At 44.1% G+C, this 27,541-nt stretch overlaps 1 protein-coding gene and 1 long non-coding RNA gene across 3 annotated transcripts in view; both read right to left on the bottom strand.

Annotated features, from left to right (window-relative positions):
- Window positions 1–10,578, bottom strand: part of TMEM131 (transmembrane protein 131) — a 97,514-nt gene extending 86,936 nt beyond the window's left edge. Inside the window, exon 1 of one of the 2 annotated variants that reach the window (XM_083806392.1) lies at window positions 10,359–10,578. In XM_083806392.1, coding sequence (XP_083662518.1) covers window positions 10,359–10,527 — 169 coding nt within the window. In that variant the 5' untranslated portion in view covers window positions 10,528–10,578. The remainder of the gene's footprint in view (window positions 1–10,358) is intronic. The other variant, XM_083806393.1, reaches the window with a different exon arrangement.
- LOC310884701 lies at window positions 7,823–10,352 on the bottom strand. The gene is made up of 2 exons (XR_014574332.1): window positions 8,710–10,352; window positions 7,823–8,504 (listed from the first exon to the last, which is right to left on the bottom strand). It is a non-coding gene; the product is annotated as an uncharacterized lncRNA (long non-coding RNA).
- Window positions 10,579–27,541: the final 16,963 nt, after the last annotated feature.

The raw sequence follows: 27,541 nt of genomic DNA, 5'->3' as shown, positions 1-27,541 counted from the left end.
GAAGCAGCCTTAATGTTAAACCTCTAGCGCTAATGATGTGGCACTGACAGCAGCTATTGATTGCTCAGCAAGGCATTCTGTTCACTTGCAGTGGGGAAACAGAGCCACAGGAAACAGCTGGCTGCACCGTCCGATAAAACCAGAAAAAAATGGGTGGAGAAGAACTGCAACAAGTTCTGAAAGAAGATAATAATACACAGACCAAGAAGAATGAAACAAAATAGAAGAATTCCAGTCTTTGGGGGGGAAAAAATCCTAAACTGTTAATAAGAAACATCTTGGAAGCAATTACCCCTGGTAAGCAAATAAACAACCTCCTCTGGTCAGACCCTTTCAGAAACTTCTATGACGATCTGGGTTGACACCCTGCATAACACAGACCACAATTTCACCCAATATTTCCAACCCCCTAGGCTTAGCTGCATGACATCTTTTGAAGAGACATCCAATTCTACTTTGAAGACTGCAAATACCACAGAACTCCCCACATCACTAAAGTGCCCCTTAACTAAGATAACAGTTAATTATCTTCACTCAAAAATACCTCTCTTGTTTCTCCTTTGATGTGTCTAGCACCACGTCTCAACCTAAATATGCTTGATTAAATGGCCCTTCAGTATTAGAAATTTTCCCCTGACGTAAGTACTTTTAAAGCACAATTAAATTATGCTTTATCGTTCCAAATAAATAAATCGCACTAAATACATCTGTTTCATTTTTAGTACCTTATTGTAATGTCTCTTTCCCTTGAGAAATTCAGTTTAATCAAAGGACTCACGGTACTCATCAAGTCCTGGAACTCTGATAAAATTTTCCTCGATAACTGGAAAATTCTTTCAGTCTTTGCTCCATCTGATAATGATATTCAGTGGTACCAACTGGCAGAGTAACTCCCCCTGTGAAGATTCAATCTCTGTCAATGAAAATGACCCCTCTTTCAGCACCAGACATAACCAGGCTTCCCCCAAACCAAGGAATTTATTCAGCATTTCATTATTTTGGAAGATACAGTTTAGCCAAAGCAATTTGGGCAGGTCATGCCCTGGTTAAGCTATGTGAAAGGCAACCCACAAGCCCTATGAAAATATAAAAGCAGCTGTATGATAATATGGAAGCTCCACACACACACACACCCCCTCCCTCCTGTATGACATTTAGGAACAATAACTCGGAGGGCAAGGAGAGTCTCAGTGCTTCCCCCCACCTCTGACAAAATTAAGCAGCAGGAGAGCTGGGGGCAAGGGCATCCCTGATAATGATCGCTCCTGGCACCCCTACGCGTCTCCCCGATGGCTCCCCAGCCCGCAGTTACACACGGATGTGAACACCAGCGCAAACACATGAGGCGGCCGCGGGTTCCAGTAGGACCCAGCACTCCGTGTCCCCTGCCGCACGCAGAGAACTGCCAGACCTGGCAGCACTCGCTGACCAGACTGCTCAGGATCTCCTCAGATACAAAAGCCGCACAGATCATTTGTTAAGTATTGCTTTAATGTATCTCGTATATTAACATGGCAAACACAATCCAGTTTATTGTCGTATTACCAGCAGCTGGCAAAGATGGGGAACTAATGGCTACATTGTTCTTCACATGAAAGACGGGGTATAAATTTTACCACTGAAACAAGTTTTAAAAAAAAAGAAAGAATAAAAACTAGGGGACAAATAAAGACTAGTTTACACACAAACACTGCAATAAGGAATGGCCAAGAGGTTGGTTTTTTTTTTTTTGAATTCTACGATCAATTTCTTTTAGTGATGCAGGGACACGTGGAACTTTCTGGATCCAATTACAGCTCAGCTTCCGTCTGAGCTGTATATATACATTATATATATATAAAAATTATATATAAATTGCTACCACCATAGCACTGATTTTACCAGCATTCCGGATTTTCCTGTCTTAGAGATATTCCCATCAGTTGTGATAGAGTCACTATGGCTTCCAACTGAGTTTTTAAGGTCATGAGGGAGATCCAACCACAGAGATAGCATATAAGGGTGGACCTTAAGATACCATCTAGGCCAACCTCTTGTTGAAAGCATGGTGAACACTGAATTTCGACCATGTTGCTTAGGCTTTTGTATAGGTTGGTCTTAAAAATCTTCAAGGACAGAGATTCCCCAGCCTCCCTAAGGAATCTGCTTCAGTGTCTGACCATCCTTACAGCGAAAGATATTCTCGTTATGCCAAACCAGAACAGAGCATCGTAGTGACCCGGATCCTTGCACACTGAGGCATCAGCCATCCACGTTAGAAATGACCTGAACAAGTCCGTGCCTGTGTTGTACTCTCAGGCTGGCCTTCAGGCTCATGTTGTGCATACATACTCCATGTAGCAGAGGCACCTGCAGCAGCCCCCACCTGCTACAGGCAATTCTGCCACCTGGGTGGCCTCACCTTGATCTACAAGTGCGACAAGAAGATACGTGTGAGAACCTCCTCTGTTTGACAGCAGAAGCTATGAATAGAGTCACAGCACAAGTTACGAATAGAGTTGTTTTCTTGTAAGGAAGTCCTATAATAGCTCAAACAACCAAAGTGGCATAACCCTTTCTACGGGCAGGGGCCACACAGTATGTTGTGTGTGAACTGGAGGCCTGTTCGATGATGCACAACTTGGGCTTCCCAGCATCTGAAGGGATATAAGATTACCCGTACTATTCTCTCTTTATAGCATTAGCTCTGATTCAATGGTATTTTACAGAGTCCACATGACTTTCTTACTCAACTCATCACACACCGGCACATCCCGGCGCAAACCAAACCTTCCCTGTTTCAATTTACGGCCACTGTCCCTCAGCCTCCTGCCAAGCATCTCAAGTCTGGCTCCCTTTTGTTCAGAACCACTATTTTGATATCAATGGGCTGCCCCTGGGTCCCTCCAAAGCCCCATCACCCCGTGCTGCTTCCAGTCCCTCAGCCTCTCTGCATGACCATGTGTCACCTTCGTGGCCTTCCAGTGGGTCAGGGGGAACAAAAGTGGATGCAATGTTTTAGCCCTGGTCTACTAAACGCTGAGTAAAGGGGAACAACCACTTTGTTCCAGCTGCTGGCTACACTCCCCTGGGATGCCAGGGTACATTGCTGACTTGCGTGTAGTGTTTACAGCTTGTATCCCCTGCAAATGGTTATTCTGCCTCAGATGAAGGACTTTCCACTCGTCCTTGCTGTTTTCCGTGATGGTCCTGTCAGCTTGTTTCTCCATCTGTTTAGGTCCCTCTGATACGCAGCCCTGCCCCCGAGCACACCGACTGCTCCCCAGACTCAGCACACCCCATCTGCAGCGCAATGACAAAGATATTAAGTGAGAGAGGTCCCAGAACAGAGCCAAGAGGAACTCCTTGTAGCCATCCTCCAAGGCAAAGCAAGCATAAACCACTGCAGAAAATAAGCCAAAACCAAACACCGTACAGTTTATCAAGTTGCCTGGATAATTTTTTACCATTATCTACAAATTCTGCCTGTAATTATTTGCAGAATATTTTAGTGCAGATCACTGATTCATTAATTATTTTTCTGTATTGCTGGATTATATCATTTCATATTTATTTACAAGCTTCAGATAACCAGCTTTTAAATCCAGTTAACATACACATCAACATCTCAAATGGGAGACAAAAATCCCCCAGTGGAAGCAGCTACCATGAAAACCAGCCAATTTCTTTACTCAATTTCAATACCTTCTATCATCTTTAGTCCGAGTCAGAATTTTCAGCCTACAGCTTACCTATTACAAAAAGAAAGGAATTTCATAAGCCATTCAGATCAGACTACACTGAAGCCATCCAATTTCAGACTAAGAAATAAACTACCTCGAGGTGTTTCCAACACAGTATGCCTGTAAGGAAAGGAGAGCACCTTCAGCTTTTAAAAGCTAACATGCCCTTCTTTAAAACTTCCTCTCTGTCAACTTTCCTCAGCCATTTTTCTCTTTTCTCACTAACACCCTCCTCTGCAATGACCCATTCTACTTCAGGTCTGTGGATCTAGAAAGCAAGGCTGATGAACAGGGGGCATACAAGGAGGTTCAACATACATAAGTTTGTCATATTATTTATATGAGAACCATGCTCGGTCATAACTTTGACCCCCTATTCTCACTCCTGCAAATGGTGATTTAATCTGTTTACCACCATCGTTAGCTGTACTTCCTGACTCAAATGGCTTTAAAAATACAAAACCCAAGGTGTGGGGCTTCATTTTTGGTTTTTAAGTTTAAGTAACTTTTTTAAAAGTCTGCCTGCACTCTATTACACCAAATATGTACAGTCCAACCAAGATCTAGATGTTCAACTGAAAAAAACCACTCAGATAAGCCTCAAGGCATCCTTGTGAAGACAGATTTTTTTATGAAGAAAATCTAATGGATATATTGGTAAAATAACTTTAATACCCTATGCATGTTATAATAGAGTCAGCCAAACAGTTCTTTGAACTAACATTTTTAACTCATACAGGACACAGACAGAAGTAACTGTTAGTTACATAGTTTCATTTCCTGTATATCTCCTCCCATTACATTTCATTCAGGTGTCCTTAAAACCAGTTCAATGACTATAAGAAAACCCAAGTTGTTCTCGGACCATTCTCTACTGCTATGCATGCCAGGCAACAGGAGGAAAGAGGCATTAAAAAGGCCTCCAAGACAGTCTCAGTGAGATGATAAATATTGTAAGTTTAGCTGGAAACTCTCAAACTAGCGTGTGTGTATATATATATATATATATAAATTTTTTTTTCCTATTCAGAACGTGGCATCACATTGCAATCCTTCAGCTCTTTGCTACTTCCACTGCTGGAGGGAGAAAAGGCACCTGAATTTGTTCATGTAATATACCAGAGTACAAGCTACCCAAGCCAGTTTATCAGAAAATGTTAAGTTTTAAGCAGATACTGCATCACATCTTTGCTACAGTCAGTAGGTTTCTAATTATTCCATGCAGACATTTCAGAAAACAGAAATAACTTATTTCTGCATTGCTATTTAAAATTTTACCAGCTGCCTCTGTACAAACCCGTATCTGACACAAGATTATTCTGCACTTGTATTTATATCTAGAAAGATAAATATCTACCCTTTAACTCTAATGGTCACCGATTCCTTTGGTTTCCTTGATAACTGTTTTAATTTACAAGCTTTACAGAATGGAAAAAGGGAATTTTGCAGCAGGAGTTACTGCCGCCGTATCTGGCCTAAACACCCAACGCAAGAAGGAAATGTGCATCCAGCATCTTGGCATTTAGTCATCAAAAATGTTGAAATACCAACACTTTTTTTAAATGGAAAAACAAAGAACTTTTAAAATAAGTGTAGTTCAGGCTCTGATGTGGTGACTACCTCAGAGGAAGGGAACCAGTTGGTTCTGTGAGGAGCGCCCAGCGCGCTCACCTCCTGCAGCCACCGCACACGGCGGGCTGGTTGTGACCTCCGGAGGCCGCTGGCCAAAAGCAGGTCCAGTTAGAGCAGGCCCACCAAGGCCCTGCACAGACCAGCTCCCAGCACCACCACAAAGAGCACACGTCTGCTTCAAAAGCTGCCTTTCAAATGGAGGGAGAGGAAGGGACCCCCTCACGGACCCGTTACACCCGGGTGGGTTCCCGCTGTGGAGGCACCACACCGGAGAGCAGCTACGAGCAGCAGGAAGACCCATCTCCACTGCCTTTTATTCTTGCCAAACCCACAAACACAGGAACAAACCAAACTGGTTCTAGGTTGCGCTTCAGTCGCAGGACTTTTACTGCTGGTTATGCATGAACCACAGCATCCGCCATTTACTGTCAAACTCCCAGTGGATTCACCAGCGTACAGCTTGAAGGACTCTTCACACTTGTGAACTTGGTCAATCATGCTGGGGAATCATGGTATGTTTATCTTTAAGCAGAGCTGAAGTGGCTAGGTTGTGAAATAAAGCGCTACGCAGCAAATGATCAAGCTCTACTGCAACCAGCTGCAATTTTAAAATGCACAAATGTATCCAAATGACTCAACTCGTATTGCAATGCTGGCAATCAATCACAAAAATTACAACCGAACGCTCTGAATTAATCAGTGCCCATAGACTTCCTCATCAATGCCCACAGACTTCTGCAAAGTTTGGAGGGACTTCATCATGTCGGGCACTGCCCGGGTACGCAGTACATTTCCCCCTGCGAGCGAGGGAACCGCAGCCTGCCTCACACAAACCATGTAACTGGACGCTGGCTAAGGGAGAAAGAGATGCAGAGGAGGGAGGAACAGTTACTTCAAGATTACACACAAGGTCACGGAAAATACATGGTCTCAACTTCCTGTCCTCTGCATTACAATGTTTGCTTACATTTAGTTTCGCCCGAAGATCCTGCGAATGAGTTTGAGACCTTCCAATGCCAGCACGTGGTTAATACTTATCATTCAGGAAGCAAAGATACAGCGCCAGCCTCACCAGCTCTCCCAAACTTAAGTTTCAAAAACACAGCGAGACAGCATGGACAATTTTTGTTCTCGCAGAGCTTGCCTCACACCGTACACGATTTTAGCTCGCTACTTCAGCTACTACAATGTTTTCAGGTTGACTGAGGTCATTCTTTCTGGATCACATTTTCATTTATGTCAGGGTCAAAACATCATCATTAAGATCAACGGTAGGATGTTTCATATTAGTTCTAACAGCAGGATGCAAGAAACAAGCAGAATACATGAAGAGTTTTTTATAATGTTATTTTAAACACATAAGCTGTCTCCCACATCACCTTCCTGCATTGGTTTACTTTTGATACCCATATGAAGCATCCCGGGTTACCATTTTAGATATAAGCAAAAAGAAAAAGCTATTTGTCCCAGTTCAGATACAATGACAAAAGCAGAAGAACCCGTGTCCCAGTGCCCCGTTCTAACAACAAGATCACCCTTCAGCTCCTCCGTCATTATATTAGTGATAATTTACACTTGGTTGCTACCTTAGTTTCTAAGATATTAGTAGAAAATATGTCCAGCTTTAGAAAAAAATAATATTCATTATTTTCACTGATTTAGCTGGTACCAAAACTTAGATGCATAAGCATAAGTTTTTCCCAGATTCAGCACTAAAATATGAATTCAAAAATTACAGCTAGGGATTGAACCTAGCCTAAATATCTGTCTTGTATCACATTTGTGAACAACATGTAGGGTAGGTACTACAGAACTATCAAGATAGTTTCAAAGGGCTTTCAGTCAGCTCTCCAAATTAAAAGCAGCAAAATTTTCAAAAGTTGCTGTTGTATAAAATGAAGATTATTTTTTTTTTCAGGAAGTTACACACTGAATAGGAACAAAGGAACAAGCACAAGACAATTCCCAGGTTTTAAAGCACGCTTGTGGCAGACATTTGTCTTCAAAACATAATACTGACCCTGAGCTTATGGCATTACTATGGCTTCCTTCAACCTGAAGCACAGAAGCATATTTTGACACCCCCTCAAAAAAACAACTAAAACAAAAACCACATGCTCACATATAAAAACTGAAAGTTGTCCTCAATCCATGTGGCAACACAGTACGTGGTAATTACACCAGAAAAGGATGAGTCTACAAAAAGCCTGAGAATCATATGTATTTGCAAAAGAAACTCTTTAAGTTATATTTTCGCTCCTCCCAGATTGCAGGCAGCTCTGAGACTGAAAGCACCACTTTCTTCCTGTCATGTCATTCTTCTGCTACAGGTTCACAGATTTCTCAAGTGACAGAACCAAAACAAAAAAAATATAACAACTTTCTTCTCAGTCTTACTCATTCCTCAGTAATACAGGGTCCAGCTAAGGACCCAGCTAGACAAAGAAACAAGAAGTCGCACAGCAGTATTTAGTCTGAAACTGATGCTTATATTTTTTGGCCAGTCTACATACAGTTTTCTCTGCTCTCATGTTTTTTTCATGTACTTTCAACAAGCTCTATTTCTCTAACACAGAGAGAGCATACAGCAACATCACTTTTTCCTCACAAGTTTGATTTACAGCTTGTATACACAAAGGATTTGAGTTTTGTTTTTTCCCTGTTAGACAAATGGCAAAGCTGTTTATTTTCCATTTTTACTCCCAAACTCTTTAACTAGGATTGGGGACCAGAAGCAGTCACGTCCATCTGAAACACGCCAGCATCATTATTCTTCTCACTTGTGACAACTCCACAAAGAACGGCTTGCTGCTCCTACTCCAGAGGCACACGAAGCAAGCATTACTCTTCTGTGCATTGGCTCTGTCCTTCCCCCAGCTTCTCCTCATACACACACATAGTAGAAGAAAGTGTTCTCCTCCTTCATTTTTCACTGTTTTTGTGATATTCCGATTTATTATTCTCTCAGGTCTGTCATCCATCTGAGCACCTCCTCTTATCCTTTTTTTTTCCCCCCTGCAGCATCTTCTCTGGAATTGTACTGCACCGAGTCTTCCTACAGTCACCTTCACCTGAGCACTGCAGAAATAGGACGGGAGCAAGAACGCACAGCCTCAGTTCCACCTCCTCTCCACAGTTTCCTTCCTGCAGCTGTAGTGAAACACATACGTCCACGTTTGCGGGATGGAAAGGATATTCCTATTTTCTTACTTCCTGTTTTGCTTTTTTTTTTTTAAACAGTGTCTTACTATGTTTAACTTGACACAACCTAGTAGAAGCCGAGGTGCCAAACACCAGAGGCTGAAATGCCCTCCCCTCCCTTCCTCCGAACTACCACTTCATCTTGAGCTCCTACCTACTGTCCAAACTGGTCCTTCCTCTTCTGTGCTCAATCACTGCCCCTTGCAGAGTGGCACTTAGATTGTAGTTCAGATCAGCGGGACTGGATCTCACAAGCCATCATTTGAAAAGTCTTACTTTAAAAATTCACTGCTTCTTTTTTCGTTTTATTGTTGTCTTCTTCCCAGGGCTACACATGGGCATTGTACTCAAGAAAACACTGGAGACAACATTTTTAAACGTATGATCGACAAACGAAGGTCATCAAAGAATTGTTCTAGGGAATCCATGAAAGATGAATTTAAAAAACGAGCAGAAATCCAGGACACCCAACAAAGACTTATTAGTAAGCTTAAACATACTACTTGGAGACTACACACGAGGAATATATTTTAAATAATGAGCTGTATTAACACAAGGAAATGGGATCAGTACGAAATCTTCCATTTTCATGAAGGGCTTCAAGCATATCTTTTCGAACTCTGTGAACCAAAAAACTGCCTTCGTTTATCCAGGAACGCCAAGGAAGTCCATAGAGAAAAAGCAGTCTCTCTTCCACAAATCAACAAAGCCATGCAAGGAAGTCCATAGAGAAAAAGCAGTGCCTCCTCCACAAACCAACAAAGCCACGCCACGGCTCTAACTGTCCCAACTTCCAGGGCATGAATCAATCCCATGATATTGGCATATGACATCTCTGATGAATCTCATATACTCACATAAGCTATTACATGTGAAGGAATGCCATCAAAATCAGAGTTAAAAATACGCATTACCGAAGCACCTGCATTTGAGCTATTCTAGCACCACGAGACACTACAGACTGAACCGACAGACTTACAAGTTTTTGTTGCTATAAGAATACTGAGCCTTCTTCACACTCTTTTCTACACGTTGAATTCTCTGAAAACAGTGAAATGGGGTGGCCGTGAGCCAAAATTGACGGTTTTTAAGATCGGCATCATCGTGTCTGTAGAAAAAGATGTTACTGAGGAATTCCTCGCACTGAGGCGTCCCTTAGGAAGGGGAAGGGCTATTTATCTGTGTTTGCGCTGGTACCTGCATTGTTAGGATCCCTGCGGTCTGGTCCGGAGGCACTGCCACGGCCTCCTCGCCGGCTCCTGCCCCGTGCCCTCCCAGCTCTGCCTCCTGACCCTGCTGTTTCGCCCCCTCCTTCCCCCAAGCCCTCCCGCCGGTGCGGCAGCTCGCTCCCAGCGGGAACCCTCTCCTCGGCTCAAGCGCCGGGCTCAGCCCGTCCCGCCCGCCCCGCGCCACATCGCACCGTGAGTCTGCACCTCGGGAGCCGGCCGCCCCGCCACGGGAACCGCTCGGCCGCTCGGCCCGGGGCTTTATTTCGCTTCTCGCCCCTCGCTGAGCCGGGAGGGTGCCTTTTCATCCCCCCCCCCCCCCGCCCCGGCCGCCTGCTCGCCCTGGCTCGCTCCCCGCTGGAAGCCTGCCGCGGGCGAGCCAGCCTTTTTTGTCCTCCCCTCGCCGCGTTTAAAGGGCAGCTCGGGCCGCTCGCCTTCACCCCTGGAAGGAAAATAAAGGAGGGCAGGCAGAGCCCCGGGGAGGGCTCCCGCAGCCCAACGGCCCCAACCGCCGCCGCCGCCGCCGGGGGAAGAAGAGGAGGAGGAGGAGGAGGAGGAAGGGCAGAGGGGAGCTCACCTTCCTTCTCGGCCTGCGCCGCGTGGAGCAGCACGGCCAGGGCGAGGCGCAGCGCGGCACCCCACCACGCCGCCGCCCGGCCGCTGCCGCCGCTGTGACGAGACGGGGAGCCGGAGCCGGGCACCGCCACCACCGGGGCCGCCGCCGCCGCCTCCCGCCGCGCCGCCATCGCGCTGCCGCAGCCGGCCGCGGGTCCGCCGCCTCTCCCACGGGCCGCGGCGCGCGCGCGGGGCAGCTCGGCGAGGGGCGGGGCCTAAAGGGGGAGGGGCGGGGCCTAAAGGGGGAGGGGGCGGGGCCTGGGGCGGGCACCGGGGAAGGCGGGGGAGGGGGAGGGGGGACGGGCGGCGTGACGGCGGGGAGCGGGGGGAAGGAAGGAGGGAGCGGGGGCCATTTTGAGTGAGGGCAAGGTGCCCCCTTCCCTTCAGCGAGGCCGTCGGAAGACTCTTCTCATACACAGATATATATTTTCTTTTTTAACGTGACTTTATATCTCCTTTAATATCTATTGTTCACGAAAGCAATCCCCTCTCTTTATTACTTTCCCTTTGAAGCCTCACGGGTCACTCTCATTATTCCACCCCCCCCCCCCCCCCGAAACCGTGTCGAGGGTTCTCCTGCCCGCTCTCAAGATGGCGGCGACAGAGCGCCCGCACGGAGGCAGGGGGTTGCCCGCTGAGGGCGTCTCTGCATGGCGGCCCTCTACTGTTCCCTCCCTGCCCCACTGCCAGCAGCCCTACGAGGACATAGGGCACTGGTGGCCGTCGCCGCAAGGAAGTGGCCTCCCAGCAGCATGGCATTGGCATTAACACCCTAGGCAGTGGGGCTGTTGCACACCTTACACAGGGTGTGAGGCTCGGCGTGATGCCAGCCGTCTGTCAGGGAAAGGCACAAGACCTCCTCCAGCCATTTTAGCAGCATGTGTGGCCTTTGCACCTTCACAAGACATGGAAAGGAAAGCTGTGGCTGGAGGGTGTGCACATTATTACAAGTACAGGTTGCACATCCATCAGACAAGGTGGTTTTGGGAGCTTTGCACCAGTGCTGAAAGGAGCCCTGGGTGTCCGCTTTCCAAGGTCAGGAGGGATGCTGCCAAAGCCGTCTTGGACAAAGTGTCAGAGGGAAAGGGCTGTGGTACAAACGGTCTATGTTCATTGATGAACTGCCTTAGGGTTTTAGAGTAAAATGTTGCATGCACCAGTGCTCTCCAGTCACTCATTTCCCTGCAAGGTCAGCATCCCATATCGGGTCTGAAGTTCTTGAACATGTGGTCGTGTTTTAGCTGCCACAACAGCATAATGGATTTGGGAAGGATAGTAGATCCAGAGTCTCAAAGGAACTGACTGATGCACAGACTAAAAAAAACAGTAACATTTATTATAGCTCGTACACAATCATACTATGCACTGTTCTTTATTGTCAGAACACCCCAAAGACACATCAAAATTCTCTATATCATTGCTTTCTTGGACTATGGCCACAGCATCAAGTAGGTTTATTCTTGAAGGGAAAATGGAAAATTAGTAACATTGGGTTGAAGCCTTCCGCAGCAACAGTGACCATTTCCAGAATACATGTTGTATGAGGAATCAAATTAAAAGCCTCTGTGTAAATATTCAAGCTGCATAATCTTTTGACCACTGCATTGAAAAAGCACGTATATGAGTGAGTGACTTGGGATCATGAGTCCCCGTTAACGTTTCTCAGAACCACCCAAACCACAGTGAATATGAAGTCAGATCAATGCTGCGAGCAGAAGCCCACATGTTGACATCTGTGGGGAATAGGTATGTACATCAAAGGCACAAATTAAGGACTCAGAAAGACAAACAGCAGTTAGTGCTGCTTCTTTATCCCAGTGGATGTTGCATGATCTTGATTTTACCTTCTTAACTAGGCTTCTACTGTACACACATCACTTTTCTGGGAAGTCAGCTTTTTTTCTGTTTATTCTATTTTAAATCTGATGTTGCACAACTGCACAACTTTCTCACTGTAATTCGTGCTGTAGAGCATTCCACAACTAAAATGAATGGGAACTCTAATGAAACTAAGATGTAAGGATGGCAAAATCTGCCTCAGAGTAAAAATGGAAATACCAGCTGTGTTATTAACAAAAAAAAAAAAAAGGCTATGAAATAAAATGAGATAACAACTGTGAGTCCTACCATTATGGTATGTATGAATCTTAAACCTTACAGCATAAAAATACAGCCAGTTTTTAATTGTTCTGTACACAGAATGTCTTTCTCCAAAGATATTATTAGATGTGTAGAAAACAAATAGCTCACAGTACATATTCTCCCTTTCATCTTTGTCCAGAACTCCCACTGTTTTCAGTCAAGAGTTCTGTGCAGGAAAAAACAATACAATATGGTTCAATGTCTGTAAATGATAAAGCAAAAGCTTAAATTCTGTTAATTTATTTCTGAATTAATCTGGGTTATATTACTTCATACATGTTTGAGGCTCTTCAAGCTGCTTGGTTTATGCATGCAGGGCATATGAATATTAACATTTGGATATTGCAGTATTACTTGAGCCTGTTGAACGGTTTTTAAAAATACACAGTTCTTCTACTGAAAAAAATAAATTATGATGGGACATAGAATATAGTTCTTATGGAAATATAATTCCACAGATGAACAGAAACTGTGTGAGTACTGAGGCACTGAAGTTCAACAACTGATTAGTCATATGAAGGAACACCCACTTCTACTGGAGAACGTCAGAAATACTTTGAAATGGGCAGTCATGACTCTGTAGTTATTCTCAGCTTTGTTAGCATAATTGTTAAAAAATAGTAAACGGAACACAAGAAGAGGTACAGTCAGTCTACCTTCAGTGTTGGCTACCTTCAATGGAAAGTTGTGTTCTTAAAGACTGCAATATTTACTGACCTATGGTAGTTTAAAATATTTCTCCTATGCATACTCAAGTGTCAGTTTCCAACTGTCATGGAAGTTACCTACACTGATAGTTGAAACTCTTTTTCTAGGCAAGGAACAACCAGAACTGCTGAAATACAGACATGCATTTTCCATCCTGACATCTTTGCAATGGAGGCAAAAGCTTCTCGGAGAGTGGTGGAGCAGTCAGTTAGAAGCCATAACCTCGTCAGCTGCTGGTGTTCATTAGGGGTTATCTGTCAGACTCCTAAAGCCATAGACTGATATTTGAACCACCTCAGAGGGTTACCTCTTCTGTGAGATACTGATCAAATCCAGGTGACATTGCACTGTTCATGGGACCCCTTTGATAGGTTTAGCAGGGAGTCAGTAACTCGCAGTAGAAATTGTAAACTCTTAAACTCGCATGGAGATTTCTGTCGTCAATATACCCCAGGTTACCTTCACTTTGCTTTTAACAAATGTTAAAAATGGACGATTGGTTTAAAATATACCAAGAAAAGAAAGAAATGGGGAGAGAGGAGGCTGTTGAACCACCCAGTCAATTTCCTGCCAGTGGAGACATACTTCTGGTAGGTCGTTCAGAAGTGTATTTCAAATTCATTTTTAAATGATTTAACTCAAAGAATTCCTACCACTTCTGCTTTAAGATGTATTTAATACTAGATGTATTTAGCTCTTTTAACCTTTTTGTATAACACAGCTCTTCTGGATAATTCCTCCTGCTGTTCCTTAAATTGCCTCATTTGCCTTGACGTTATGATGGATTGCACAGAAACGCTGCACATACCAGCACTGAGTCTGCTAGGGAAAAGTTGTCCTTTCAGAAATGTTTCAATAAACTTGAGCTGCCCAAATGAGTTTGCATCACTTCAGCATCTTGCATCACTTGGCTATATTTTTGAGCTAGTACCAGGCACCCCGCAGCTGGGTTTACTGCTCTGGGAATCTGTGGCTTGTCTTTTACTTGCCAATACTTTGCAGCTCTGGGTACTCAGCTGGACCTGTGAGCTAAAGGCAAACCCTGCAACCAAGGGTGAGTGGCTCAGGGCTCCCCCGTGCTTCATTATCCATGGCAGATGCAAGTCATTGAAGGACTTTGTTTCCAGCATTTTATTTATGGCATTGCGAAACTGGTGCCTTGAAGAAAACAGAGGAGATATGATATACTGGAGTTTTAATATTCAAGTTTGTCTACAAGATTTATTTGCAGTGAACCCTTGTTATTTTTTCTTCATTCCATTATTCTCTAGATAAACAGTGGTAAACTTGCTTCTTTTTTATTCTTTGTTTCAATTTAATTTTCTGTTCAATTCATCATTCATATGACCATGCGCCTAATTTAGAATCCAAAATGTCACATCGTTTTTGTTAACCTATTGAGAGAAAATACCCTTTCTTTCTTTAAGAATTTTACATTTTATGAACTAAATGTAACAATCCAGAAAAGGCTTCATCAAAGAAGGGGGTGAACAACTTCTGATTGGTCTTGGTATTTATGACAGCTACTTGCACTGTGAGAGCTTCCTTTCAGCTTTGTCATGATAAAGACCATCACACTGTGTGATTTGGGCCTACCAGTTTCCTTTAATAAAATAAATTAGACAGTATTTTAAGGGCAATAGTACTAGCTGTGGTAGCTCTATGGTGAACTGTGATGTGAACTGTTGCTGTGGATATGACACTTTGGAGGGAAGGAAGAGACCTTGACAGGCTTGAGAGGTGGGCCTGTGTGAACTTCATGAAGTTCATCAAGGCCAAGTGCAAGGTCCTGCACCTGGTTTGGGGCAATCCCAAGCACAAATACTGTCTGGGTGATGAGTAGATAGAGGGCAGCCCTGTGGAGAAGGAACTCAACATGAGCTGGCAATTGTGTGCTTGCAGCCCAGAAAGCCAACCGCATCCTGGGACATGGACCTGTGGGAGGGGGTGCAGAGGAGAGCCACAGGGACGGTCAAAGGGCTGGGGCACCTCTCCTGTGAAGACAGGCTGAGGGAGTTGGGGTTGTTTAGCCTGGAGAAGAGAAGGCACCAAGGTGACCTTCTAGCGGCCTTCCAGTACCTAAAGGGGGCCTACAGGAGAGTTGGGGAGGGACTTTTTGTCAGGGAGTGTAGTGATAGGACAAGGGGTAATGGCTTTAAGCTGAAAGAGGGTAGATTAAAATTAGATATTGGAAAGAAATTCTTTACTGTGAGGGTGGTTGGAACTGGATGATCTTTAAGGGCCCTTCCAACCCAAACCATTCTGTGATTCTATGATTCTACACATGCCTTTTTGTTGCATGCAATGTGCATTAACCTTGTTCATTTGACCACTGCTTTATGTTTCCCTGCTGCTGAATCTGTGTCATGCAATTGCCATAGCACAGCCCATCTCTTATATTGTGATGTCTGCACCAAAGAGATTTGGTTGATCTGATCTGGGGTGACCCATGACATGTAAGTTTGATATACAAAAGGTGAAGGCACTCAGAGGAGCCTGGCTAGAAGTGGGTATTGCACAGCTGTGACATGAGCTGTCAGTGCTGAGTGACTGCACGGATCACTGCTATTTGACCTAACTTGTTATCACTGTCGTCATGACCTACTCATCCCATGTGGTATTGCGCTGTGGGGACATAGTGAAGCTGGGAGATGCAGCACAAAGGGTTCAGTCCTGCCACAAAGTCCAACACAGCAGAAGACTTCAACACCAGTTTAGTTCTGTGCTTAAGAGTAGTGTCAGTGAAGGGAACTGTTCCCATCTGACCATGTGTTTGTTGGATGTCTTACTGGTATGCTCCCAGCTTTCCAGTTTCAGTCCCCAAGGGTGCAACAACACAGCCCACTTGGGCTGCCAGCACAATTGTATTGCCTCCACAATGCTTGGCAACCTGGCAAATTTTCTTTTCTGGTGGCGTAGCTGATAGGTGTTCTGTTGTCACAGCAAGGTATGTGATATTATTCCTCCCATACACTCCACTGATACAGCAAGGCTGGAACTTTGTAGCGCACAACTCCTCTCAAGACTGGCCTGGTTCTTTGCTGACCTGCAGAGCAGAAATTGAGGGTTGCTGACATGTTATCATAGCGTGGTACCCACAGAATCATCCTAGATGGGTGCTACATGTGCTCAATTCTGTATGTTGATTTTTCTGCTGAAAGAGGAGGTATCGAGTGCAAAACCACTCTTGCATGCAGAAGCAGTCTATTGGTGCAAAAGAAGGAGAGAGCAAAGAGGAAGAAATAGAAAAGCAATAGGCGTGATCTGAGTGTGACCAACCAAATACCCTACTCAGCCCGAAGTTACATAGATGACATTCTTAAATTCCTAACGCTTTTCTGAGTTTTGAAACTTCATTGTAAATCTGTGGTTTTGTTTGCATGTTTGTTTGTTTGTGAGTTAAATGAGATTCCACCAAAATGGTGATATACTCAGCTACATGTGTCTTCTCTGGGGAGCACATCCAGCAACGTTGCATCTCACTACCGAAGGATATCTGTGCCTGGGTGAAAAGATATTAGTTAGCTACTCAGACTTGGCAAGTACAAGTGATTTTAATGGAAAACTGAAAAAGATCAATGTGCTTGATCATTTATCCAGTTGTCTCCATGTGGGTTCAGAAGCCCAGCTAAAGACACCTCCATCTGAAGTTCATGGACTGAGTTTATTCAGTCCCAGACTAGCTGCCAATGCACATAGAACCCTGATATCCCTATCAGATGTCCCTAGCAGGACGTTTTTGTGAGATGCTGTTGATTTCAATTCATCAGCTGAACAAAGCAATATATGAAGCATGCAGAGAGGGCATACATCAGGGGCAGCGTCACCTATGGATTCTGGTTACTGTCTGGGTCCCTCATTCTCAAAGAAGGAGACAAAAGTCAGAGACATCTGTGCATGGAGATGAACTTACGGGATGAGGCAGAATGAAATTGTGATGGTAGGATTTGATTAAATGGCCTTAAAACTCGAAAGCAGGTCTGTCTGCTTGTTTCTGCCTTCTGTGCTTGTGACGTCTCTTCTCAGCTTTTTAAAATCTCTCTTCTGGACGAGCTCGAAGAGTTTGATGATTACCTCCTCTTTGCCCTTCAGACGGCTCTAGATATTTTCTCCATCTAAACTGAGTCATATGCTACATGATATGAAGACTGAGTAGGAGGATGTCTGGATTTTCCTGTCCTTTCAGGTAGCCTGTTATAATTCAAAGTGGCATTATGGGTATACGCTTTGGGTGTGCACTTCTTCTTTTTTGGTCTTTTGCTGTCTCTTTCATTTCTCTTTCTGGGTTGGATTGTATAAATGATGGTTCTTCACTGTTGGCTGACTTCCCCTTTGCTGCTGTGGGTAAAGATCTCTTTCAGTTCTGCAAGTTAAAATAGAAAAAAAAAAAAGAGAGAGAGAGAGAGAAAGAGCAAAATCTGGGGTAGGCTCTCATGGTGCAACTTCATAGCTTTGAACAGACTTTCACTGGTATTTTATTGCTATGGACTGACGGACATCACTGTAAAATGTCTCCAAGGGCATCCTCTCTCACGCTGGGGAATAAGGGCTCCCAAGGAACAGCATGGCAATATTTATGGACGAGAGTTGGCCCCAAGGTCCATTGACTGCAGTAGTGCTATCATTTGAGGCTAGCTTTGCCTTATTTGTGACTTCCCCACATTATTTTAAATACGCTGTGCTGTCCTTTTTGTGCTGTGGGCTCTGGGGCGAAGAGCGGGGTCTGCAGAGCTGAGGGAGCTCGTGAGTGTCATCTCCTCCCCTTCACCCTTCAGAGGAGATACCAGGTCTGCCAGTGCAGACAAAAGAGCAGTGGCACCAGCTGGGCTGGACAGGAGTAACACAGCTCCTGCAAGAGGCTGCCTTTATAGTGTGAGGCTGAGCTGTCTACGAGCAGGTTGTAGTAGGTGGTTTGGGAACTGGCTGCAGTTCCCACCTCTGGCTCATCCTAACTGGGTTAACGTGTGCTCCTGTCCTGCAAAATTGTATCTCTCAAATCCCAGATCTGCATAAGCTGAGAGGTGGTTGAGTGTGAAACATCCCAGTCTTTTGCTGCACATGGGAGTACAGAAAGATTCAAAAGCGCTCGCTTGGATGAGGAGCTGCAGTAGATTACAGGGGCATGGAAGCTTGTCCTGAAGCTCCTGAATAAGTAGTTGATTTTCTTGAAGAATGAAATGCTGAATGTTGAACTTTCTCGAAGAATGAATTGTTTTGCATAAGAACCAGCTGCTCTTCATCCACATCCCACCAGCAGAAGAAGAGCTGTCAGCCTTGCCTGTCCAAACTATAGGTGCCTGGGCACACATCAGCACGGAGGTGCAATTTCTTTTAACAGAAAGAATGGGGGGGGAGGAATGGAGAGCCATGAAAAGACAGCGTTAAAGGATCCTATACGTACCTCTAGGGTTATGTCTACCTGGATAAGTGTGGATAGTTGCTTGTCTACTCTTTTACTTTGAGCTACCAGGATGCAGGCCAGCTCTGATAAGAAAACTGAAACCACAGCGGTGTGACACTGTGCTTGCATTTACCATAACCGCTCTCCGAGCAGGGTTTACCAACACAGCTCTTAGCTTTCTGGTCAATGCAGCTACCTAATATCCAGACCAGTCTGGCTTACATCCAGCCAGCTCAGACCACAGGCAGCTGCACGTAATGCCCTGCACAGACACTTTATCCTCACTTGCATTTTTCTTTGGTTCGTTACAGCCATCAGCTATCACAGTGGCTTCTGCCGCAGTTGTGCATGGGTAAGAGCAAATTGTCAGTCCTTCTCGCAGCAGAAGAGAACTGCTCTTGCGACAACAACATTCCTGGTGTATAATTTCATCTCTTTCAGATTGTTCAAGTAAAATGTGAAAATGAGAATGTACTGAAACCAAAGGGGGGAAAAAATGAAAAGCAGAACAGCTCTAAGCTATTACATATTTAAAATCACTTTGAAATGAAATTAAGCTTTTCAAAGATGAATGGGTTTCTTGTGGCTCCAAAACAAACAATAAGCAGCAAAATCCAGACTTGCTTATGCAGAAATGATTTAGGTGCTGAATGGGGAGGAGATGCTCCTAGCGGGCTGAGCTGAATAAAGTACACTTGCAAGTTCTTGAAAAACCCACGTAGGAGGGAGTCCCACAGCAAATTTGTAAACTGATATGACTCAACATCATCCAGATAAGGTTTTCACAAGGGAACAGAAGACAAAACCTCTGATCTTGGTTGCTGTCATAGAAAACAGGGCATTAAATGGTCCTGTTAGTGTCTCAATCATAGCTTACGCAGAACGTTGTATTGCCAACATTCCTTTGCTTCGTATTGTACCAGTATCGTACTTTGACACAGCGCGATTGCATGAGTGTTTCAAGGGAACTCGATAGTTCTTCCAAGAGGAGGCCACCAGGGTCGGGCATGTCAGAAGAAAGGCACAAGATGAAAAGCCGCCGAGGGGACTTCCTGGCCAGGGATTATGCAGCAGGCCGTCAGCCTGCTTTCGTAGGAACAGAAGTAACAGAAACATGCTGAGAGAACTGAACCGTCCAGGCAAACAATGACAGACGGATCTGGGAAGTCCAGCTTCTCCCTCAAGCAATGTCTGCTGGTGCTGGAAATATTCAGAAGGCCACACCACGCTTAAAATGAAACAAACAAATAAATCTACAAGAAGAAAACGAACAAACCAAGATAACAAATTAGCAGCTAAAGTACATGCTTGCTGTGATAAAATGGCATTTTGACAATAAAGCTGCATGAAATGCTCCCTTGCATTTGCACAGTGCCAGCCATACAAGATAGAGAACAAAGATCATTCAGTGCTGTAATCAAGAGTCTGAGCCCTACTGGTTCTGGTCTCGTCCAGAACTTGCAGGTACTAACCTCCTGATCCTGCTCCAAAATGTTTATTTATTATCCCTTCTGGTTTACCTGCATGTTTCTCCTAAAATATGCAGAATGCAAACCACTTCAAAATATCAGTAAGTGAAGCTTTAGTAGATTCTTGTGTGGTTCCTAACTTGTGATCCATTTAGAGTCAAGAAACAGAGATGCTAAATGGTTACACTCACAGAAAGCACAGAAAGGCAGGGAGAGGGAACACCCTGGCTTTGAACAATGTTATTTATATAGAAGACCTATACTTTCATAAATAAAGAGATGAGGAAGCATATTTTTTAAATAATGTCCCTAATTTAAAAAATAAAATAAAATTGTGCTACAGTGAAATTCTGTGAAGTTCTCAAAGTTGTTACTACATTGGATCACTGATAAATAAACATGTTGGTACCCTAGTGGCTACCTCTATAGAAAGCTGTAGTAAGCTTCTGGAGCACAAGTGAAAACTGAATTATTCATAGTTTAGCATGTCATTTCTTTTCATGCTTCATATCTTTGAAAACAGTGTCATTTTTAGCTCTTCAAAATACATAGGCAGCAGTGTCGTTTTTGCAAAACTATGTATTTTAAAGAGGGTGTTTAAACAGTGCTGGCAACTTCATCTTCCTAAATGTTAGTGTTCTGGTTTTCATCTAAATAAAGAAAGCGGGTTTGCAGTGGAAAACCAAGTTTTTAAGCTCAAAAAATATGGTTAGAAAAAATATTTTGAAAATGAAAACATAAATGAAAAATATCTGTGTTAAAATTGGACCACGATGCCTGCTGCAATATTACTGTTACTGGTGCAGCTGCTGTGGAGAGCAGAACACCAGTACAGGTATAAAGGCACAGGAATTGACTTGTAGCTATTCCAGCAGGGCAGAGCCCTATGAATCACCCTACGAAGCACACATCAAATCCTTTTATGTAAACATCATACCGGGCTGGCACTAATTCCCCATGCACCCTAGGAGGACTGCTGATGTGGCATTCCCCAAGCGCACATTTGCTTTGCGTAATTGTGGGCAGTCGTCCTCCGGCACAGTGTGCCTAAGTGTAAGCTTCTACATCGCCTGCTATGGGTGAGCAAAAATAGATGGGGAAAAGCAAACTCTGAACGTGGCCACGTGCTCACCAGGTCACCTCTAACACCTCTCGTGGCCATGTCTCCCCCAGGAGACAGGATCCGTCCTGTGCACCACAGTCCCATGCCTGGATCCAAGCCCAAGGAGAACCAGACCATGTCCTGCTGGGTCTTCATCGTGCAGGGGCTCCAGAGCCACGTCTCTGGCATCACCTGAGGCTTCCCAGCAGCCTCCTGATCCAGTACAGTGTGCTGAGGGCACGTCTGTGTTCACAGCAGTGTTTAATTTGCTGAATCAGGACTCCGTGAACTGATTCAGACCTAGGTTTTGGTGACTAATGCCAGGCACTCCCTTCCTCCTAGGCAGCAGTAGCTACTCAGCGCTCCCAAGCCCTGTTCAGCCAGGCAGCTACGGGGCTGGAGACCAGCTGTGCTTTCCACCGTGTGAACAGGTGGTGACGGATAAGGCCTTACTTATCCCCAGGTGGTTGGTTTTTATTCATGCAAACGTGTCAATTAATAGCCTGAGCTTTTTTTTTTTTTTTTTTTTTGCCTTTTTTTTTTTAAATCTGTGTAGTTATACGATCGTAAAATATAATCCTTGCACACCCTGTAGTTTACAGGACTGCTCTTCTCGAAGAGAGAGCCTGGGTGGGGTACTGTGAAACTCCTGTTGTTGCTCTTCTCAGACAGCTGGGATCAGATGTAGAATAAAGCAAATATCTTGGGAATACTTTTAGCACTGAAAACTGTATGATAGGCACAGTTTTATCTATGTAAAGCTGTCTTCTGCCAGGTTGTTTTATCATTCACACGTAGAAGCCTAAGATTTACGGGAACGCTGAATAGAAGCTGTGGCCCAACTTCCCTTTGCCTCTCCTCATCCATCAACCATAAAAAGCATAACAAAATATAAATGCAGCAATTTCACACTCGGATAACCATACAGCATCACCTCCAGGTGCTCTCTTCACTCCTGGTGCAACTTTCCCCTATTTTGTTCAGCAGGAATTGGAAAGCACTAGCAGTTTGATCATTGCTGTGATCTCCGTGGTTCCAGGAAGCCCACTGGTCCTCACGGGCTTCAACATGGGACTGCCTGCTCAACTCTGGGGGATACCCCAAATTCTTTATTCTAGGTCTCTTTATTGGTGAGATCAAAATACTTGTTCTGCCGACCAGGCTCATCCATTACATGCAATTTGTGTCTTGAGAGCTTCGATGCGGAAGCCAATGATACCCCCGTGATTCAAACCTTCTAAACCAATCTTCTAAAAAAGCTTTGGAGTTCCTTTTGCTTGGGCCGGATCTTCTTCCTGTGGGTTTTCTTGGGTATCTTCAGTTTTCATATCTTGAGCTAGATAATTTATCATCCGCTGAAATATCTTTGGCATATGCATGAATATGAAAGGTGCTGTGTAGAATTTGCGGTGGTTTTGTGCTCTGCCTTAATTTGTCAATGTCACTGTAATTGGGTGACCCAGAATCCAGATCAAAACCAATAAGACATTTTGCTCTTGACTGCAGGAAAGTGGGCCACTATTTGGAATTACATTTCTTGTAGTTATTGCAAAGCTTTGACTCAGTTGGGGAAGTCATTGATTTTTTTTTTGTTGTTTTGTTTTTCCTTAATAGTTGCTCTATGGGTAGTTCAGGATGATGCAGATGTGGTCAGGCCACTTTCTATCACCCAATGTAATCCCTCGCAGTTAGGGATTATGACAAGAAAAAAATGTAAGGGCACATTGTGTTGTGTCACCTTATGATATACCTGTTTGTGTTGCTTGAATCCTTGCAAATTTAAGGAAAATGGTTTGCATTAGAGCTTTAGCTTCTATTCTTTGTCTTCTATGAATGCTTCCCTCAATTGTATACCAAGTGGGATGTTTCACTCTTCTTTTCCATGACACACTGTGAAACATTTGGCTATTGTCATTATGGTCTGGTATGTCAATTATGTTTTTTTTGTTCTCACTTACAGTCCAAGTTCTGATGCTGTGTGAGGCAGCATACTGACTAGGAGAAAACCTGACTGCACAGCTGTAGTTTCAAATCCTCCAACAGGTTCGCTTAGGAGGAATATTGCACAATGACCTAGTTTAGAGCTATCATGGGGAGAAATTCATCTTTGCCACTCCGTACTCATTCAAGAAGCACCTGAAGCCTGGAGAACTCCATGGACCTATATCTCTTCCTGCCATCTTTCAGTGGGGAGCTTCAACACTGTTCCAGAGCCCATTTAATCCATCAGGTACCCCACAATCCCATCAGGGCCCTCACATGAATGTGAGTCCCACTACGGTAGCAGTAGAAAAACCGATCACACAAGAGTTCCACCGATCCACTGAGTTTCCATAGGTTTAATGGAAGATGAATCTGAATTTCCAGATTTAATGGAAGATGAATTTGTGTTTGTGTCTGCATCAGGCAATCATGGATAGTTCCATGTTATTCTGGCAGTATGTTTTCTTCCCCTTTGGCTTGTGAGGATTTTCCATGGATCACATTTTCACCAAATCACAGCCCAACAGCACTCTGGCTTTTCTGCTATTGACCTCTGCGGAGCACAGCAGGTGCCTGGACAGCTCATCACATGTGTTCTCCCCATCGTTGCTGGTTGTGTGTTTACATCTCTGCAGCTCCTGGTTACTTGGATGAGGCTTCCCTCTATATGGGCAAGTCCCCCTCCTGTGGCCTTTGTCTCCACCTCATCTGCAAGCACCATCTGGCCTGGGATCCCCTCAACAAACAACTTCTTTCATCTGACCCATGGGATGCCTATGAACACGTTGCGCTTGGGCCTTCTCCAAAGCTTTAGTCACTTCACTAGAAATGTTTCCTTGAAATGTTGCATCTGGTCTAAATGACTCACCCTGAGGCTGGGAATTCACAGCTGATACTTTCGAAAATCCACCCTAAATTTCTTCCTCTGTGTTTATATCTCATTCCATAGCCTGTCCATTGCGTTACCACCAGTTACATTTGCTTCCTCAGCTAACAAACTACGATTTGCTTTGTTAAACTCTTTTCAAAGTTATTGGTAATACAAGAGTTTCTGATGGCTTCCCCCCCAGCACGTGGTCCCTGGGTATTACTCATTCTGAATTCAACAGAGTAAGTTCTGCTTCACTTGAACCATTTTCTGACCCAGGACATAAAGGGAAACCCCCAGTAAAAGCTTCCTCAATGCAAATAACCATCTGCCTAGAGGTTGCCCCATTGCTGCTCTTGGATGTGCTGTTTATTTGGCATTTCCATGTCCACTTTTTTCCTTCCTGCAGTCCAAGAAAATGTCTATAAATGTCTGCTTTGCAGTGTGCACTGCCTGTATGTGAAAATTCATGGCAAAAGGCTTTGGCTTTACCATCCAGAAGCATCCAGATGCTGTCCTGTTTCCCTTTACCTGCAGTGAGCAACAGCTCAGTGACTGGAAAGCCCTCCTACTCAAGGGCAACACATTTCTTGGAAAAAATGCTGCTTCTATTCCGAGCCCACTGCCACAGTTACAAAGTAGAAAAAGGCTGGTGGGAAAGGCACTGGCTTCCTTTACCACCACTTGCTCAGAGGCAGCAATTATAATATAAAACTGCATAGTGTGTTATGGATAAAACACAGCACTGTCTTTTGGAGCAGGTGCTCTCGGGACTAATCATTCTAAAGCACTCATTGCCTTGCCTATCTGCAGGGGGCTGCGGGCTGCAACCTAGAGGCAGCTAGGGAAAATTGTCAGAAAGGTAATGGTAGAGATAAAGCCATGCAGTTTTTATTCAAGGAAGACCTAATTCAAGTCGAAGCACTGATGAGAGACTCATATGACTCTCCTGAGCCTGAATCTGTCTTTGGGCTGGGACCTAGACCCGAAGTGTTCTGCTTTGAGGTGACCAGGCTTGTTGCTAAAATACTCTCCTTGTTGCAAACAGCAACCGAGGCAGTTTGCCAAACCATCTTGTCCTCACTGTCAGCATGAAAGAACATTGACTCATAGCTCTGCCAATCTGGTTTATGGTTGCCGTGTGGTCAGAGATCAGGAGGGTAATGTAAGGCACCGATCCAGGTGGGTTACCAATCCCTTTGCAACAAAACGTTTGCTCAGAGTAGACATTCATAGGCAGGCAAACATCAGAATTGTACATCATGGCTTTTTTTTCCCCCCTCTTTTTTGACTTTTAAATGGAAAAGAAAAGCCTAGAATAGTTTCTTACTATGGCGGCACAATCTCATTGAACTTTATAAGCTCTGTACCACAGAATGACTTTCATACGGCACAACAGCTGACACATAAAGATAAACAGCATTATTTTATCATTTCTGTGACTCACCTGACATCAGTCCACGTTTAGTCATACTTCAAGGAGCATATTGATGGGTAGGGAAATTTGTTTTAGTTATCAAGCAAATGAATATCTTAGTTAATTTTATTTATGGTGTATATCTACCACTGTAATAAAATAAAATTGAGAGCAAAAGTCTTTTCTGAGGCCCATGGCTCGCAGCCTCAGATTTGTAGGCAGCAGAGAGCTTTTTTATTCATTTATGTCTGCCTTTTTCTTTCCCCCCTGAAGGGGAAATTGCTTAGTAAGCAGGGCCTTCTGGACTCACAAATAGAAATGCTAGATGTGTGGCTGAGACCCCTCTATCTGTGCTGAGGGAAAGCCGGCTTGCTTCACGTTTTTCTCATGAAGGGTGACTTCTTCCACCATTCCGAGCATGAGAATTATCGATCCCCCGTTGCCAAAGATATCTGAGATCTGCCCAGCCATCTGCCATTCCTCTGGGACCGCGGTGCTGTGCCTCCCTTCCCTGCAGCACGGATCCAGGGTTTTCCTCTCGCAGAAGGAGGGAGATGAGGGTACCTTGGCAGCCTTCAGCCCTGACGCCTTCACACCTGGCACTCTGCTAACCCAGCATACCATAAACTTTTTCTTATCAGTAAAATTCTGTGATGAAAGAGGAACCCGGGAGGTGATATAAAGAGGAAAATGACCCACTATAAATGCACTTTTCTAAGGTGATCAACAGATCAGTCATCGTTCCTCTTACGCATTCAGCCAGCTTCTAGACACTTCTGCAAGGAGTACTATATAAAACCAATATGCTGCAAAATACTTCATTCTGCTGAAAAACTGTTTTTTGTGTTTTTCAGTTCTTCTGTTCCATTCCTATGACAGCAGGAATGAAAAATAAAACCACCTATATTTTAACAGTATTAAAAGAAATTGCTTAAACACAGCTATTTGAAATGGAGGAAAGGATACTAGCTACAACAGGGAGAACTTTTTTCTGGCTGCTCCACTGAGAAGTCCCTGCTAATACCCAAATTTATTAGCATTGCTGAGACACATCATCAACTGCAGCATCAGTCCTTTCCTAGGTACAAGTTGAAAAACAAAGCTGTATTTTCTGCTCGTCTTCCTCTGATGATTTTCTGTATCTCCGTTTTCCCACTACTTTTGTGCTCGGCTGCTGAACAGCTTTTGGGCACAAACTTCTTTTCACTAAGCAGATACAGCTGAAGTTTTCACAGTGCCTGCATTCTCTAATTGGGAAAACCTCAAGACAAATAGGAGAGGCTACCAGATCCCTTCCTGTCATTTGTAATAATTTTCAAAGAATACAGAGAATGGTGTAGACATGTCAAATTTTCAGTAATCTCAGAAAAAGACATGGGAAGATCCTAGTGTAAATACCAAGTAGTGTATGTTATCTATCTTGGGAGGACATCTTGCCAATCAAACTAAAAATATGCCTTTTAGTAGAAAACTGCCTGAAGCTCTAATTAGCTGGGGTTTTTTTTTGCCTTTTTTTTTTTTTTTTTCCTTCAGGCAGAGCATTGTACTTATCAAAGCATAAGGCAACCTTGAATGTAAGGTGACCTCTTGTTGTCTGATTTAGAAGAAAAAAAATCAAATGTTGAGTGCTGAAAATTCCCTGAATTATCACTGCAAGCCAGAATGATCCTATGTCTCACCAGCCACTTCTAATGCCCCACAGAGAGGAGAGAATGAATGTGGAATGCTGCCTGTGAGAGCTGGGCTTTGCTCCTGCGTGTGGCAGTCACTGGTTCCATGTGAAGTCAAGAAAAATCCAATTGGTTTGAAAGAACCAATGAAAGTTACGTTTCTTGAAGTCTTGAAGGGTATTTCCAGGAAAATTTCTAGAGAGAAGTGTATAGAAATGACAGTAAAGACTTCTTCAGTAAAGAGCGTGTGGTTTTGCGCCTATGATACACGGATAATGACATGAACGCTACATGCAGGCAATTATGTAGCTTATGGGATTCTACAACATAACCCATACAGGGGTGGAAACAATTATATCAGTAATTAAAGGCATGCCTTATGTCT

This window comes from Anser anser (assembly GCF_964211835.1).
Source record: "Anser anser genome assembly, chromosome: 1".
NCBI classification, from domain to species: domain Eukaryota; kingdom Metazoa; phylum Chordata; class Aves; order Anseriformes; family Anatidae; genus Anser; species Anser anser.
The sequence above is the reverse complement of the archived record's forward strand: the minus strand, read 5'-3'. Positions and strand labels throughout refer to the sequence as shown.